At 42.1% G+C, this 18,377-nt stretch overlaps 1 protein-coding gene across 1 annotated transcript in view; it reads right to left on the bottom strand.

The window, feature by feature from the left end:
* Positions 1-10,007: 10,007 nt before the first annotated feature.
* ERICH1 (glutamate rich 1) overlaps positions 10,008-18,377 on the bottom strand; it is a 91,747-nt gene continuing 83,377 nt past the window's right edge. The window contains exons 6-7 of the mRNA XM_064650421.1: positions 12,833-12,921; positions 10,008-10,995 (exon numbers count right to left, since the gene is read on the bottom strand). Of these exons, the coding sequence (XP_064506491.1) occupies positions 10,849-10,995; positions 12,833-12,921 (236 nt within the window). The 3' untranslated portion in view covers positions 10,008-10,848. The remainder of the gene's footprint in view (positions 10,996-12,832; positions 12,922-18,377) is intronic.

The following is an 18,377-nucleotide window of genomic DNA, read 5'->3' as shown; positions in this document are numbered from 1 at the left end:
AGTTTGACACTGCTGCCTAGTGCTGTGATTCACTCCATCGATCTTGAGTTGCTCCTCACCCTGTGTTCACACAGCTTATGCTTCTGCCAAAGCATCAGACTTTTTGTGCTTGTCCTTCTTGAATCCCACAGCTGATTTTGGAGCACTTGGCAGATTTTTAGATCATTGTGAATTCTGCTCCTGTCTTTCGGTGCCTGCAGACCTTCTGAGGTTGATGTTTTATGCATTCCCACTCACATAACATGAGTCATTAGTAAAAATATCAGGCAGCCCCCGTTCACAGCAGTGTGCAGCAGCCCATTCTGTACTTTTTTCCCAGACACTCAAAGAATACTCTTCATTCTTGGTAGGTTTTTCAACAAGACCTGTAATCTCATTACTGCAGTTCATTTAAGAATGTTTTCTCCCAGCTTGTGTGTTAGAATATCATTTGTCACCACATTATGGAAGTCATGCATTACAGTGCTTGCTCACCTGCTTATAATGTCACCTAAGAAGGAAACCAGGTTGGTTGCACAACTTGTTCCTGGTAAACACATTAGCTGCTTTTTATCCTCTTATTTTTTTGTAGGTTTGCAGATAGCTCTGATTATTTGTCAAGTACTGTTGAATGTTTTTTAAGCATTATTGAGTGGTGATCCTGAGCTTTTCCATCTGAAAGATATTTGCCATTTTTTCAGTCTTCTGGGACCTGCCCAATCCTTCAGGAACCACAGCTATAACCACTAATGACTCTCAAACTCCTTCAGCCAGATCCTCAAGTACTCCTAAGCGAATTTCCTCAGGTCCACCTGGTAATAGCATAGTTATTAGGTGAATGTTTGATCTGTGGCTGCAGCATCTCTCAGGTAATGGAAGTAAATGGGTTCTGATACTAAAATATTCCTTTAAATAACCATATACTGGTTATATTAATTAAATATCACTGTTTCAGACTTGGCAAGTACAAAGCATCTGAGACATTGGCATAACTCATTTTCAACACTATCTAGTGAAGAACAAACATTTTCAGTGAGACTGATGGTCTGAGCAACACAGTTGTTTCCGTGTTCTCACCATGCAAGCACATTGGTACTTTTCCTTCTCGTTTTATCGGGACACACTGGCAAAAAAGTCTGGAAAAAATTTCTACTGCTCACTTTTGACTTTTCATGAAGACTAATAGGTCTTCAGAGTGATCCAACAAACTTTACATCTTGTACATTTTCATAGAAAGCAAAGTGGGGCAGGAAATGATGTTTAGGGTTGGTATATGCCCAGCACAGCAGGGACATCCCAGAGGGCTCTCAAAGCATCTGCAACAATAGTAGATGCTCATTCATCATGGGCTGCTACTACCCCTGGCTCTAGGACACTGAACATGCTACTTGTGCAGCTGGAGGAAGGGAAGACCGCTGAGTCAGCTGCAGATGCATGTGAAGCCAGATGACTTAAGATCTTGGCAGGCTTGTTTGTTTGCTTGTTTTTTTCTCAGGAGGAGAGTACCTTAAGCACCCAGGAGGCCGTCCTTTTATTCAAGAGGTTGCTTTATTTCTTTTAAAGCCACAGGTCAGTTTTTCTTCTCTTTTATCCCGACCTGTGGCAGCAACTCTTGCAAAGACCAAGGCTCTTCAGGCAAGTGCCTGATGGTATCAGGCAACAGAGGGGGCTGCAGTCACTTGCTGGGAACAGACACCCAGAGCACATGCTGCCTGCATGAAGAGGGCAACCACCAGCCACTCTCCTGCTGCCATAGGCAAAGCAGAAAAGTGAGAAAAAGGAAATATTGTTACCTGCTTGCTGCAGATGAGGAACTGAAACAACTGCTGGAGTCACTAATCAGATTCAAATGTAAAACTTGAGCCATATTCTCCATATATCCTCTCCTTTTCTCATCCTCTCTTGGTAAAGTGGATGATTTCAGGTTCTTGGCACGGGCTCAGATCAGAGAGTGCAAAGCACACCCAGCACTTTATTTACAGTGCAGCACAGATCTGCAGATAATTCAGCCTCAGCAATATTACACAATTACTTATCGACGTCTGTGTTGAAAATAAATGAAAATTATTATTTATTGAGAACTTCTCAGCAGGGCCTGGGATTAAAGAGTACAATAACTGGTAACATTTTATGTTAAACATTTTGTTAAGGGAAATAACACTTTAGTATAGGTATTGGCAAAAGAATATTTCATTTAAAGGGCTGTTAGACTACAATGAGTACAGCAAGTCCTTTAAAGGAACCATGAAGATCGAGGTACAGCACAACTCACTTTCTAATCAAATCTCAAGGACGACAGTGAAGCTCTAACTCTGAAGGTCCCCTCCCACTCAAATCATCCTGTGATTCTGTGATGCTGTTCATGACTGACTATGGCTTCGTTGCTTGGGAAAACCAAGTGTCAAGAACCATGGTTATCAATCCCTGTAAGAGCAAGTTGCTTGACCTTTGGCAGTGGGAGATTTGACTTAAGCAGATTGATTTTGGCTTGGATTCATCCTAGCTAGCTATGGGAACGCAAATGAGACACCAAAATTAGGAGCACAGTAGGCTCCCTCCACAATCAGTGGAAAGAAATAGCTGCCTCTGGAAGGTTGACTGGCTTGCCCAAGAACAGAGTAGCATTTATTTCTCTCCAGTGACAACGGGAAGAACCTGAAGTAATTGCACTCCTAGTTTAAATACCTCAGATATTTTATGTTATGTCAGTTGTTCGCTCAGCTCAGGTAGCAAAATGATGATGAACTAAATAAGATTCAAGACTGTATTTGAAGCATATTTTACACAGAGCTGCAGAGTTTTGAGCTGGATTTTTTTTTTTTTTTGGTTGTTTGGTTGTTTGGTTGGGTTTTTTGTTTGCAGATTACAGTCCTTACACAGAAATTATTAATTTGACAAATTTTCGTCTATTCCTTCTGAACTTACATAAAAGATTAAACAACTTCTTAAATTGCATTTGAATGCCAATTGAAATTAATCTATAAAGTGGCCACCATGGGATTGTTGCAGCACATGGGCACCTCCTGCTTTGGCCACAACTAATGCCCGGGGGCCAGCAGAAGGCTGTGGTGGCCACTGGGCTTCACCCTGGCCCTCACTCCACCTCCAGCCTGTCGCCTGCAGGCAGTGGCTACACCTCTGTTTCAGGGGAGACAGAAGGTGAGCCATCTCCCACCAACTCATTGCTGATGAGGGTCATTTCTCGGAAAGGCCACCCAGGGAGGTGGTGCTGGAAAGGAAAAGAGTGACCAGACTGTTCCCATAATGGGGAGATGGAAGGCAGCAGCTGGTGGGGTTGTGAATGGGCCTCATGTTGGATCCTTCAGCACTGTTGCAGTTTTCTGGGTGCCTGAAAGCTGCTCTGCAGAGGGCATCCTACCGCTTCTGGGAAGGATGGTCAGTAGATACACGACAAACACCTGTTTAGTAACTCCCAATGCCAGTGCACACTTAGTGGGGAGGGCTTCACCTCCCAAGGAAACACAGAATGCCCTTTGTGACCTTTTATTTCCCATGAGGATGCCTGGATCTGTGCATCTTCATTGCTTAGTTTCTTAATGTTACTTAGCCCTGGTACTGTGACAAGCACCAGTACATTCACCTCTCCAGGGCAAGCATGCACATACTCAGTGCTGCTTCTGAGGCTTCCAGGTGCCTCCATATGAGAGGTGAGCCACAGTGGGACTGTCTTAGCTGGTCACTGCCCACGCTCCGCTCTCCTGGCCCCAGAGACAGCACCCTGCAGCTCAGTGACTCCCTCTGAAAGCTACCCAGATCCTGGAAATTGTGCCTCTGAAGTCACAATCTGCCTCAGTGTCTGTCTTCAATGGGAAACTGCTATTATTGGAATAGAATGTTTTTGTAGGGGTAGGGATTATTTGTCTCTGCTACCCTGAGCTTTCTGAAAGCGAGATGTCCAGCCCTAGTCAATACAGGGAGAGGCACTCATTCTGAGGGGGATTTGGTCCACCTTTTCTAGACACTTCCTGAAGGGGATGAATTTTCTCTGGAGGTGTTAATTTTTTTCACTTACTATGGAAAGAACCTATGGAAAATATTCTTTCTGAATATTTAATGAACTAAAGTTCAGTGAGATAAAGGTGCAGCATCGTACTCCCATACTGATATCCTCAAGCAAACTCTGGGCTTTTTAATGCACTGCTCTGCAAGGAACTATTTAATATGGGAGAGCAATGATGAAGTGGAATTCAGAATGTATGACTAAAGTCAAACAAAAAGTCTGTTAGTGACCCTCTAAAAATGGGTTTCCTTACATTCATCAGCCTGTCACTTTGGCACAAACCTGTACTGAGGCAGTTGCACAGCTAAACCACAGCTACAAGTACCCAGAGCCTGAGTGAGTCCCCAGCTTTGCTGAATGCTTGCAGGAGCATTGGCTCATTAAAGCCGCCCTGGGCTCAGCGTGATCTTGGGCTCCCTGCGTGGCCGCTGGTTGAGATTTACAGCCCTTCTCACCCGGTGGGAGGGATGCTTGTTCTGCTTCTCTTGTTCTTTGCTGAGTGATGCCTCTCCTCCCATCCCATGCTGTTCTGAAAGATGGGGTCAGCTGAGGCCTCCAGGCCTTTCTGTTTGGCAAGGAAAAGGCAGGGAGATGTAGGGACACACACACAATAGCAGATTTATGGGAAACTTCACAATAAGGAAGAAAGTGGCAAAAAACATTGCAGGTACTTTTTCAGTGCAAACACAGTGTTTATTTAGTTTCTCCTCTTGATAATATGCTATCAAATTAACAGTTGAATTCAGCAGGGGATAAAGCATTACAAATAATCCCTCAGGTGAGCTCTGGGGCTAATGAACACGACGTAACTGGCAAGCGAGTGAAAAGGGGACTCAGAGTTACCTGAGGAAAGAGCTTCCTGCCAGCACTGTGCTGCAGGTGAAAGCTAAGGCCCAGTGGGAGACCGCATGTTGCTCAGGGAAGATTCAGGGATTTGCACAAGCCATCGATGCAGTGAGGCATCCCTCCTCATCCCTCTTCAGTTTTCACCACCTCTTGCACCTGATGGCCAGATCCTGCTCCTGCCCTCTCCCCCTTATGTGCACAGACAGACAGAGAGGCACAGAGGGTCAGGCACAGCTCCATAAGCTTCAGAGGCTCCAGAAAGCAGCTCTGGGAGCAGGAGACAGCAGGAACAGGGATGGGGACCCTCACCAAAAGCTAAGCCATTCTCTGGCTGCGTTGACCCAAAGCAGCAGCCAAGGGGCTCTTCTGCCATTGGAGGGTCATGGTGAAGCAAATTTTTTGGTTCCGTTCCTCTGCCCTTCCTCTCCTCAGGGATCTATCACAGGGCAGCTGAAGACCCCTAGGGGAGCAGAGCACAGCTTTCTTTTCCCTTAAGGCAAAGCTTGCATTTTAAAAGGAAATATGGCTCAGCTATGACAGGGAAGACACATGGTGTTTGAGCTATTCCTGGCCAGTGATGATTCTGTCCAAGCTTTCAGCAGTTTTGGCTTTACGTGCCACAATCCCTGTTGGGCCAAAAGTTCCAAGTTCCTGTAATCCATTACTGAAGAACAGAGAGTGAAGGACAAACTAATTTGTCATTTGCTTTTTTTAAAAAGATTAAAAATATTTCTCAGCAGCAGGGTCACTCTGACTCTCTATTTATTCCTTACTCTGGTTTAAATAACAGCAATGAGATACAGTCCTTTCCCCCAGTGAGGAAAATTACAGAAAAACTATAGAACCCCCAAACACCAAGTACTTTGACATGTAAGGAAACCATCCACATTCCTTCAGCTCATTGTGAAGCACCTTCAAGCTGCTGCCAGGTGCCAGGGTGTCGGTGGCCTCACCAGGACCTGCCTCTACTCTGTGTAGTGGGAATTAAGAGTGCTCACAGACTTTTCCAAACTTTCCATTGTTCATGTCAGCTGAGCTGGTTCTCTGATCTTTCTTAGGAAAATACACGGAAGCACCCACTGAGAGCTAATTCAAGCCCTCACCCTGCTTGGCATCAGACACCTCCTTTGATTACTCTGACTCCAGTGTCTCCCTTGTAGGATGGACCTCATCAGTGTGGTGTTGGGGATTACATGAAGCTCCTAAAAGTTTTCAAAAAGGTATGGATTATTGTTTTTAATCACTTTGTGTTCTTAAAAAGGTCACTTGCAAGAATGCTGCTAAGGAGGGGAAGAAACATGTCTTTCTGGGCCCTTTGGGGCTGTTTTTATGCTTACAAACACATGCACTGCAGAGACAGGGGCACTCTGATTAAAAGTCGGTGACACTCCATAGCTCATGGTTATACACTTAGTTAAAAGCTGAAGTGAATGTAGCCCCAGGAACCTTATTAATCTGCTGTTTGATTAAACTACCTTTCAGCTACCTTATTAAATTGTGATAGTTTTAGAAGAATAACAAGAAAGTCATATGAAAGACAAGACTTCTTCAGGGTGTTATTTTGTGTTCTCATTGACTACTTATAACTAAGAGGGGAAAAGGCCTTTTATCCAAGGTAGGAAAAGATGTGACAAGCATAATGTCTTCTTCTGTTTGTTTTTTTTTACTAACATATCCATATGCAAGCACCATTGCACTGCACAGGTAAAACTATTTCTCAGTTAAGCCTCTGTGGCCACGTTCAACTGAGGCCAGGGAAGTGAATTAACACTGGCATACAGCTTTGCCACTGATAAACCCACCGCACAACTTGCAGTTGAAAAGGTGATTTTCAGACACAGAACATCTCAAGAAGGAAGCTCCCATGCAGCATCAGTGCCCCAGTTTTATTTATTAATTTATTAATTTGCTAATTACCACTATGGCAGCACCTGAAACCTCAGCTGAGGCCAGACTTCCATGCATCTAGCACTAGCAAAAATGCATGGTCTAAAATGAAGGGTTTCTCAGCTTGTCTGCCTTCTGTTCTTAGTTTGATATACAAATTAGGGGTTCAGTACCATGATGACACTACCTCTGCCTAGGAAGTGATGGAGCTTCCACTCATTGTTAAGGCAAACTCAAGTTTGTCTTCTTGGTCTGTGATATATCAGGAGATGCACAATCTGCAGCTCTAACTTTAGAGATAAGTAATGCTCTAGAGCAGTAATTTTCATGCAGAAAAATAATTTCCAGGAGATGCATGAAAATATGTCAGACACTGCCTTTATTTTATACTTCCCTGACTAGTAGATGAGTGCTACCTTGAGTGACTGTCCTTGGTTGCCTGTCCTGATGGAAGAAGACAGAAATCCTGCTTTAGATAACTGAGTATATATGTGAAAGGGAGCTTGAATGCTCTGTGATATTCACTAGCAATGCCATTTATCGCAAACAAGTCTCCAGTCTATGCTACATCTATTTGAAGAGAATATAAACCATGTTTGAGTTTCTGATTATTTAATACTTTCATTTCACTTGCCTTTAGGAAGTGGACTCAGGCATAAAAATCAAACAGCTACAAAATCTCTTGTGATTCCTTCTCAAAGAATAAAATAATTAACTTGATATATCAAGACATAATTCAGACTAGAGAAGTTACTGCTGCTAGAAGAGGATTAGTTGAGTTACCATTGTTCAGCATCAAGAGATATTGACCTATATTTGTCTGATATTAGAGGTAAAACCAACATAATAATTTTTATTAAATGGCTTTTAAGTGTATTTATAAAGAAAGTCTAATATTTACTAGCTTAAATAGTGCTTCTATTTAAATATTTTTACAAGCTAGGGTAGGTAAAAAGTAATTCCTGGAGCCTAAGTCCTCAAACATAATAATTTATATGCCAAATGAAATCCATTGTTGGTGTTTCTTAAAACTAAATAATGCAGCATTAACCTCTCCAAGCTCACCAGGCTCCTGACTCTCATCAGCATTCAGTTGTTGATGAATTGCCAACATTTTTGATGTAAAAGCCATATAAACAAAAGTACAAATATATTTAAAATGTAAATACTTTTTGGGGGGAGATCAAGGAAGAGATTAAATACCTCAGTCTGGCAAAGGATGTGAGGATGTTCCTTAAACCCTCTTTGACTTCAATAGGACATAAACATATGCTTGAAGTTTGGCATGCTCAGAGCTTTGAAGAGAACATTCACAGGCACATCTGGGAATTGCAACACAGAGTGGTATCCTACTCAGATTTTGGGAGACCAGCCACATACTGAGCCTGGAGGCTTGAGTTAGATGTCTATAAACATGGCAAACATAGGTAAAGTCCAAACCCCTGGTACACCAAGTGCAGGGAGGGGGCAAACAGCTAACAGGCAATTAGGAGGATAAAGTTTTAGTTTATCCTAATTACCTGTTTGGGCCCCCTGCTGTAGCGGATGCAGAGCAGGGACAGGTTCCTAGAGCCAGCCTGCTTTAGGAGCTGGGACCCCATGGGACCACACTGGTCCTTCAGAAGAACATGAGGAGGGAAGGTACAGTGCCACGGGCTCCTCTGTGGGAGATCTGTGCAGCTGCCTTTCCTTCCTCTGCCAAAGAGTATTTGCTCTGACCAACAGCAGGACAAAATGAGACAGAGGATGTTAGCTTCCAGTCATATTCTGGGCAGCCTCCAGTCCATCACTATGCTTCCAACCACAGGAAGGATGAGAAGATGGGCATGTTGTTGCCACCCCACAAGGTTTTGATGTCTGGGTGCTAATCACACCCCAGCCTCACCTGGCTGAGGGGAAGGCTGAAAGCAGATCTTCCAGGGAGCCACAGCAGTGAAAGGGAAGGGCACATGGACGTCTGTTGTGCCTGGCATTAGTTGACAGCTGAACTTCAGAAAATGGACATATTAGGTGTAGATTTCTGCAGGAACAGACAGGTTAGATACCTGTGCCTACATCTTCTGCTGGATGCAGTGCCAACTTTTCACCTGAAGTTGATTTTCAGCCCAGGCCAAATTCACCATCAGCAAGTTTAAATCTGTTTTGTAAATAATTTCAGTTACATCTCCCTGGTGCTTCACTGTATTTTCCCGAGGCTCCTATGGCTCATACCTTTATGGAGTCTCTCCACACTCAATGTACCTATTGCCTGTGTTGTCCTCTGGCCATTTTCCCTGGTACTAAATAAAGCTTTCAAAACTATCCAAAGCAATTCTTGTGGAAAAAGTACACATACCTTATGAGCATCATTTCTAATTAGAACTTCTCACAGCCAAGTTATCATTTATTTTATTCTAGTATATCTTCTTAAAATGATGTTGTTATTGCACTTAGCCTTCATCTAACAGAAGAGTTTTGCTTTAGCATAGTAATGGCCCTGAAAACAGCTAATGGTCTTACATTTGTGTTGAATGGGAGCAGGAAATCAGTTAACAGAACTGTGGCTGCCCAATATCATATAAACAGATTAAAAAGCCATAACTGTGGCATACTGAGGGTGGTGGTGGGGGTCACACTGTGTAATGTCAGTCTATGTGACTGAATGTTTTTCAGAGATATCATTCTTACTTTTGCCAAGGGGTTCAAGTATTTTGTTTCATTTCTTGTAGGGGAAGGCAGAAGTCAGAATATTGCATTATATGATTTTTTAAATATAAACAGAAGTCTATACAAGATGCAGGTAATTTGTGACCTGGCACATTGGAAAAAATGACCTTGTAAATGCTGATTTTCTCATCATTTTCAGTTTACAAGAGCTGTGGGAGAGGAGAGACATTTCTTGGAGGGGATGAGAAAAAAGGAAACAGAGAAAACAACAGTTTAAAAAAAAAAAAGTAAAAATTTCAGCCTGATTCAATTTGTGGTTTGTAACGTTGGAATGAGCAACCTGAAGAGTTCAAAATATTCAGCTGTGTAGGATGCCCCTTAGTGGTTGAATATATACACTGTTGACAGATGCAATAATTTTAAACACTAGAAAACCCCAAATAATATTTGTATTTAGTAACTGAGAACAAAGGATTTTAAATGCTAACATATGTACAGAAGAACCCACAAAGCTATGTTTACATAAAACATCAGAAACAGTTGGAAAAATGCAAACCAATAGTAAAAGAACATTCTTGAATAAGCTATTGCACCAAGTGAGAAAAAAAATAGGGAGAAGGAGGGGAAAAAAGGTTAATCTCTATTTCTATTTTAATCAAAATGTATATTATGGGATGAGTTGGCTTTGCAGAGGAATTTGATCAGATGTGGAACTTCACAGTGAAACCCAACACAATATTTTTACTGATACTTTCTAGAACAGAGAGTTACTGTACAGAGTTATGAAGTTATCTGGTCTGGAGCCATGGCCCTTTCCCAGCACCATATGGCTGGTGTAGCCTGTGGCCATCTCTGCTGTGGCAGAAGACTACCAGCTTGTGTTACATACACAGACATTGCTACTCAAAAGGCATCAAGAAATGTTTAAGATTCAATAAAAAAGGCTAGAGTGCACAAATTCTGTAATACACACAAATGTACATATCTAGTTAGACAGAATAGTGAAAAGAGTCAATGGGAGATTACTTTCATTTGTTCTAACTCTTATTAGAGGAATATGTTGCCTTTAACTTCTTTTCAAAACCAGTCTTTGCATCAGAGTCAATTTGCAAAAGCTGCAATGCAGTGCAGTTCTCCTGAAGCACGGCACCCCCATCAACCTGTTTACACCTACTCTGAATGTAACTGCATTTTTATACCTTTAGGTCTCTCTCTGTGTATACACTGGATAACAAAAGAAGTCCATTGTATTTACAGATGGTTTTTGTTATTTGGAAATCTGATGATTCTGATAGCAGTTTTTTCCTTTCTTGAAGATGTCTGGAATTCTTCCATCTTTTTAACTTTGCACGTAGAAGTCACGACTGCAAAGTGTCTCATTACCTCCACACTGGTAACTGAGGCAGAAAAGCCACTCATCAGCAGTACTGACATAAGCCTGGACTTCTTGGGTCACATCCCAACACAGCTTAAGGGGTCAAGGGAAATCTCTTTGTTTGAGTTAGCTGATGTGTGCTGTAGCTGGATATACTGATCCCAAACACTCCCAGGAGGAACGCCGCCCGTTGCAGTGCTGTGTCTGATGGGTTGATAACAATTTTTGCTGCAGCTTGAGTCTGTGGGAGAAACAGGGCAAGTTACATGCTGATTCAGCTGAATGCAACCCAAAAGAAGGTCTTTGGAACCTACAAAGCACTTCTTTCTTCTCCATGCCATTTAACATAGTACGATTCTGCTTTCTGCTGAAGAGTATTTGTCACAAACTATTGCATGTTTTGGAAGGCCTCCCTTTTTATCAGTTTACAAAAGAATGGACACATTTCTGATACGATTTTTCTTTCAATTGCAACTGTTGATTTTGGTGACTTTAATGGGGTTCCACGTGGCTACTGTGCTTGAGAGGGAGAGATGAATCAAGTGTGGAGGCTTAGGCATAAAGGAGAAGGAACTTTCTTGTTCAGCGAAGTACAAAGATTTTCTTCCTAACACAGAGATGCTCCCTTGAGCGTTAGATATTAATTCAGGAAAGCAAGGCTAAAAGGGATCACGAACAGCGCTCATGAGCTCTAGAAGTAAGACTAGACCAAGCAGACAAGTTTTAACACAGTCACTTTGTCAAGTACAACCAAGACACAAAGTCTTCGTTCAAGACAATCAAAGTAAAGATTAAAAAAAAATCAATTACCAATTATCTGAAAAACAATCAGAAAAGAAATTAAGTTCCTGTTGCTTGCCTAGTACCTATGATACACTAACCAAGAAGCAGAAACACTGTTGCATGGACTCTCTAGAGAGCAAAATACAAATTCCAATACACACTGGTTCTTCGAGTTAAAACATATCATGTGTCTTTCTAGTTGCTGCATTTTGTTTTTGTACATGAAAAGAGGACTAGGCCTCAAATAATGTTTTTAATGATTTCCCTTGCAATCCATGAACAGAAAGCATGGATGGCACCACTGAGAGGAGCAACAGATTCCAAGGAGCCTGATTTTCACTTCCATATTCCAGTTTTTATAGAGTTTAAAGAATCAGAGCTGAGTGCTCTGGCCTTGATCAATGTATCTAGCTAGGGCTTCTTCAGCAGGAGAATAAATAAAGACAGTGGAAATTCCGAACAGAATTACTACGTAGGGTGATACTAAAAGATATATAGGGAAGCATGAAAGAAATTCACTGCTAGGTCTGAAACACAGTATCTTTAGCTCAGCCTCTCAACTACTCAATCATCATCTCTCAGCTACTATAGCCTATGATTCTGGATGCAGATCACATTTTTAAGAGCTGTGACATTTTCCAGAGAAAGGATAGATGCACTGTAAATATCAAAATATGTAGTAAAATAAGGAAGATGTTCTACTTTGGTATATATATATATATGTATATATATATATATACTTGGCTGCTTTAGTCTCAATTATTCAGCTGTTTTAAAGCATTTTCTATGCTTGCTTTTATTTTTTTTTCATATAATGATTGAATGTCCCCTTGTGTTCCAGAGTGCATCACTGACTGAGGTTTCTTTATCACAGCCATGGAAGCTGGCTGAAGTGTTTCACTGACAGCTCATCTGAGTTGATCAGGAAGCCATCATCCTTCTTCCCATTAACATTTTCCTACTGCTCCAAATACACAAAGCCATTGAAAGAGAAAATTATGGAGAAGCAGTTTCTGTTTTAGCACTGCAGAAGCATAAACTCCTTCCAAGTATTCTGCATTTGGTATTCCACCATGATACCAATTATCAAGATATATCATAATTCAATTGCTTTTCAGCAGAGGCTTAATTAAGCCTTCTTTGTGTTGTTATGTAAGTTAACCCACAAGAAACAAGTGTTCCCTTGGGTTGGTCATGCAATAATTTGAAATAAAATCAGGCTGGTCAAGAGAAACAGAGGTACTTTGAAGATCAATTAAAAGCAGAAAAAAACTCAAACCCACATAATTTCATACCTGCAACAACCTTATATACCCAGGTGTCATTCTCCGGAGAGGAATCATCATGAGTTCTGAGTCTTCGTAGAATTTCAGCCCCTTCAATTCTAGAACACAGAAATCATTACTAAATCCCACGGACTTATTACAAATTGACCTCTTAATGAAGCATAAGATTAAGCCTAATATTGTTTGCTACAATGCCAAAAGCACCCCAAGAAGCACAGTATGCAAACGTCTTTTCCTCACCTGATGCTCTTCTCCCTCGAGCCCTTTACATGCTTTGGGTCCCGGGGCATATAAAGCCCAGCTCAGTTACATAACCTGTCACATGGGATCTGTCTGCACCACTTAGGTGTTGGCAGAGCCATAACTGTCCTGCCTGGGGCCAGGTATGTCTTGCAATATTGCAAGACTCTCTGGGAATGCTTAAAGCTCATTAAGAGAGCTGACCTCCTTAACAAGAAAAGGACCTAAGCCTGTTTTATACATAGCACTGGACAAACTAAAAGGAGGTCATTATAGCATTTCGTGTCATAGAGTGACGATGCAAATAGGATTGGATGGTGTAGGATTGGATGGTGTTTACATAACTTAAGGCATATATTTATACCCACAGGTTGACCTGACTGGGTAGGAACCTTAATGCAGCCATGACCCAAGTTGAAAGGATGTGCTAATATTACATGGCTATTTGGAGGTATATTTAAAAATAAATTATTTCTTTCCCAAGAGTGTTCTCTTTTACTCAGCATTATGCATGTTCTTGCTTACTTCTCTACTGCTAAATCTTTACCACTAAAAATACCTAATCTGATACTTACTGTTATTACTGCTTTCTGTTAATGGTGATCTCTTTTCACTGGATTCAGTTCTGTTCCTGAAGTCATACAGCACACTATGTGAGAAATGGTGGTAAAATCTAATTTACAAAATTAATTTCTCCATCTTTTAGGAGTGTCCATGGATAGATTGTGTTGAGAAAGCTCCCTTTTTTCATTATCAATACATTCAACCTTGAATATGGATAGCAAGGCAGAATTTGACTCCAGATGCAGTCCTACTTGCAAGGTAAAAATTTCAGGTGGTGTAAGTCAATATAGCACCAGTGAGCACATTGAACCCACATCAAGTGTTCCAGAGATCAGTGCTGATTTGCACTCCTATATTCTCTGCTACGGCAGCTTAAAGCTCTCTGAGAAATATTTCTGCTGTAAAAGAGCAGAAATATGTTTCTACTTGGAGAAGTACTCTATATTAGGTATTCCACAATGATACCACTTTTCAAGAATTCTCATAACTCATCTTTTCAGCAGATGCCTAATTAATGTTATATAAAGGAACACTTCTGTTTGATTCTGAGGCTCTGGCTTACACAGCACACAGTGGCAGATCTCATTTTCCTTTTGCTGCACCATCTTTGTACCACATCAACCCTGTTGGCACCAGCAGAGTTATGTCTCATTCAAAAAAAAGTTAACTTGAGTAGAACTCATCCTATAGTGTCAGTCTAAATCATCATCATCAAATCATCATAGAATGGTTTGGGTTGGCAAGGAGCTTTGAAGGTCATCTAGTTCCAACTCCCCTGCCATGGGCAGGAAAAACTTCCATTAGAGCAGGTTGCTCCAAGGCCCATCCAATGTGGCTTTGAACATTTCCACAGCTTCTTGGGCACTAAAAGCAAGAATCTGGGAACCTGCCAATCTGTTGGTTCCTTTGTTTCATAATATGCAACTTGCACAGTGCCCCCATGCTAAACCTTAAGTGCTGTGTTCCTTATCTATAAGAAATACTGTATTAACAGGAAGCAATCAACATAAAATTGGGAGCCTACTGAAGTTAACAGGAAGTGTATCAGTATCTGCCAAAATGCATTTGAGATGAAAACCAGTACTACGAAAAATTCTTCTTACTGTATGCCCCATGCCAGCTTTCCTGAACAAGCAGGAGACTGCCTGCGCTTGCTGCCCAGAGCAGGATAAGGCTAATGTTGCAGAGTCTACCTTTTTCCAGAAGTACACAGAACACTGAGTTTTTCCTTTAAATTTCCAGCCTTGCCTACATTCAAAGAAAAACCTCCTTACTGCAGTATCGGAGTTCCAGGAGGTGCAAAAAAATGTATTACTACCTATTTCTGCCATTTCTTGTGTAACTCTCTCCATTTGGAGAATGGCAGTGAGATTCCTGTGGCATGGTATTCAGAATGGGAGAGCTTTCCAAACAAGTTTCTTTGTGCAGAAAATAAAAGGGAAAGGAAAGAATATGCTTTGACTACTACAGCTGTCTTTAAAAAGGATTTCTTGGCCATGCTCAACACAGCTGAATTATAGAACATTTTCTGTAATTGCAGATGTTACCAAAATCTGTATTAGTTGCCCAAGGGCTCTGAAAGAATAACCCTCATAGGCTGTTTCAGGTGAACTTTGAAGTTCAAACCTCTGAAAATTAAGTCCTGACTGCCAGGATGCAGAGATGAACGTGCCCCTCCTGGGCAAGGGACTGGCCAACAAGCCACAAAGGCCTCTTTTGGCACATACACGGGGATCCCATGGGCTGTGCAGACTATTCACTTCATTCATCCATTAATGCCTTCACTGCTTGATGGGGGTACTGTTTCCTAACAGGTATCAAGCAGCTGAGAATGTCAGTGCTATGCTGATATCCTCCCCAAAATTAAAGACAAGGAACATTTTGAATCTAGCTGTCAATATTCACCATCTTCTGCTCTATTTCCATTCAGAGGAGAAATTAATAATGAAATTACAAGTTCCTTCACTGTAATCCTGTGCCTTTGTCACCAGCAAGGGCTGCTTCCCCAAACGCAGCAGGAATTAACCAACAGAAATAAATCCTTTCCACACTGTTAGAAGCACCTTCTTGACTGGCACTCCCCAAAAAGCTCTCCATGTTGCCAGTGCTGCATGTCCCTGTCTCTCCAGAGCGCAGTGCACATGACATCACCCACCTCAGCTCAGTGTAAGCAGCAGGGAAAGCACAGCAGGGGGCTCAGGGCCCTGCTCTTTTGGCAGATTTTGCAGTCTCTGCTGTAAGCCACCCTGAGACAAATGCCTCAAACATTTAGGCAGTAATCATCCCTGGACCTGACACTTTCTCTATGTGCTCAGACTTCATTGGTTTCTCTTTCACAGGCCTCTGCTTCTCTTGACAGCTGGACTTTATGATCTTAGAGGTCTTTCCCAGATTTAATGATTCTAAGATTCTCCCATTATAAGAATGCACTTTCAGATCCTTAAATATGTTATTTCTTAATATCAGGCTCAACTTTCCAGTTTTCCTTACTTCCTGTGCTCCATACAATGATTCTGACTTTCCAGCTCATTTTCCCAGATACTTCCTAGCATATTCATTTTTATCCTGACAAAAGGGCAGTTACATCAACATTTCTGTCTACACCAATACTTCAGCTTCTGGATTAGGAATTTCTCTTCAGGAAAGGGTCCCATACCGCTTTTTTCTCCTTGTCAGTTCTTGCCACTGGAGATCCCTGCAGGATTTGGAATAGCAATGGCCTATGGCACTTGAGACTCTGGATGGTAGCAGGCCCTGACTCTCACAGTCCATTGCTTACAACTATAAATGCTTTTTCCCCCACTCACTGTTTTCTTTTTTTTTTTTTTTAAATCTATTTCTAAAGAACTTTGTAGCCATCCTGCAGCAGAGTGAGGGAGGAATGAGGTAAGCAGGTCAGGTGTGGGAGTTAAACCACAGGAAGTGGTGATGGAGGTGCCCAGGTGAGCAGCCTCCCAGGGTCCCCCCAGTGCAGCAGGGTCATCTCAGAAAGCCCCTTGCAAAAAGCACACAAGTCTCACTGGGACTTGCTCGGACTGCTGCTGGTGGTTCCTGCTTGCAATGCTGTTATTGCTGACTTGTGTGTGCTGACCCATGGGTATTATTTGGGCCCCAAGCAATGGTGGGAAAGGCAGGTGATTCTCCCACTGCCACAGTCACTTCCCATGGGAACCTGCCACAGCCACGTTACTGGCTTTGGTGGGGCAAGGTCACGATACTGACAATGTGAGAGCAAGAACATGAGCCCAAGGAGGGGATAATCCTGCCCCACGGATGGCTGGGGTGAAGGCACCTCTCTCTGCCAGGGGAAGGCAGGCTGCACACCTGAAGACAGGAGGCTTTTGGCAGCCCCAAGGCACCTCAGGCAGGTGGCATGTGTGCATGTTGATGGGCAACAGTTTCTTGTGCCCCACCATATGCTCAAGGGGTTGGGGCCGGTGTCTCCCACAGTGGTTTCTCCTACCTGACGGGAACAGACTGCAGGCAGAACACTGCAGGGCACTGCCTATGTGCTGAACAATAAATGGTTTAAAGCAAGACTCCCTGCTGGCTTTGAGGATCATAAAGCTTGATTTATTCTAGGCCCTCCACACTGATACAAGGGCAAAATTTTACAAGAGGATTTCCCATAACACATTCACAATTTTCATTCTATACTTCAATGACAACGTGACATTTGGAAGTCATAATTTTGAAAACAATCCAGATATTTAACTAAAGAAGTACTTTCTAAAATTCATCATCCTTAAAGAGGCCAGGGTGGAGGAATACAGAGCAGGATTCTGAACCTGTCTATGGCTTTCACTGCATCCTTTGTGCGGGATAGGAGTAAACACAAAGGTTTGTCTTTGCAGGCAAATCAATAAAATCAACCATATAAAGAAAACAAACCAGCAAATCTTCCTGTACACACAACTGTATGACTAATCCTGAGCTTTTTGACTTCAACAGTTATTAGATCTGAGAGTATGTCCTAGCAAATCCTTCTGTGCATTACTTAAAAATTAGAGCTAAGCTAAAAGGAATTTTGCCTAAGCCAAATGTAACTGTCGGAGTAACAGGACTGGGCACTGTCAGCTTACAGAAGGAAGAGATGGTCCTACCCCAAAGAACCTACAGTCTGTGGGGAGGCAGATGGTTGCCACCAACTGAAGAAGCCCAGGGAAACAAAGAGAACGTATCGCTTGGCATGCGAGGCAATGTTCTCAGCTCGCTCACAGTCAGACTGTTTGCAAATTTTTTAGGCATTGCAGCAAAGCACAGAGCTAAGGAGGGATGTGAGGGTGGTTAATGAATTTTAAGATGATGAGGCAGGCAAGGAACAGGAACAATATTAGCTGTATTGTTGCATCACACAGTAATATCTTTGTGAAGCACAAAATTAAGGAGATGCATTGGAATATATTGATGATAGAAGTAGGAAATACCATCAATAAAGAAGACTGCAGTGTTGTGTAGATGAGCTGAGGCGTAGACTACAGAGAGTTCAGTCCTCAAAGTCATCTAAGGTTACAGATATACAGCAGCGAGAGATCTGTGTTGCTGAGGCTTACGGAGTTACCACTGAAGTAGCTTAAACTATCCGTTTATTTCCTGCTGAGAATTGACTCCTGCACTTCCCACAGCTCCACTGCCAAGTGGTTATTCTTGTGTTTGCAGCCTGCCTACCCACAGTGCTTTGATGCCATTGAGGGATGAAAGAACAGAAGCTGACAAAAACGTAACAGCAAAAGAATAGCTGAAAATAAAG

Source organism: Pseudopipra pipra, chromosome 3 (genome assembly GCF_036250125.1).
Source record: "Pseudopipra pipra isolate bDixPip1 chromosome 3, bDixPip1.hap1, whole genome shotgun sequence".
NCBI classification, from domain to species: Eukaryota; Metazoa; Chordata; class Aves; order Passeriformes; family Pipridae; genus Pseudopipra; species Pseudopipra pipra.
This window is presented reverse-complemented; position numbering and strand designations above follow the sequence as displayed.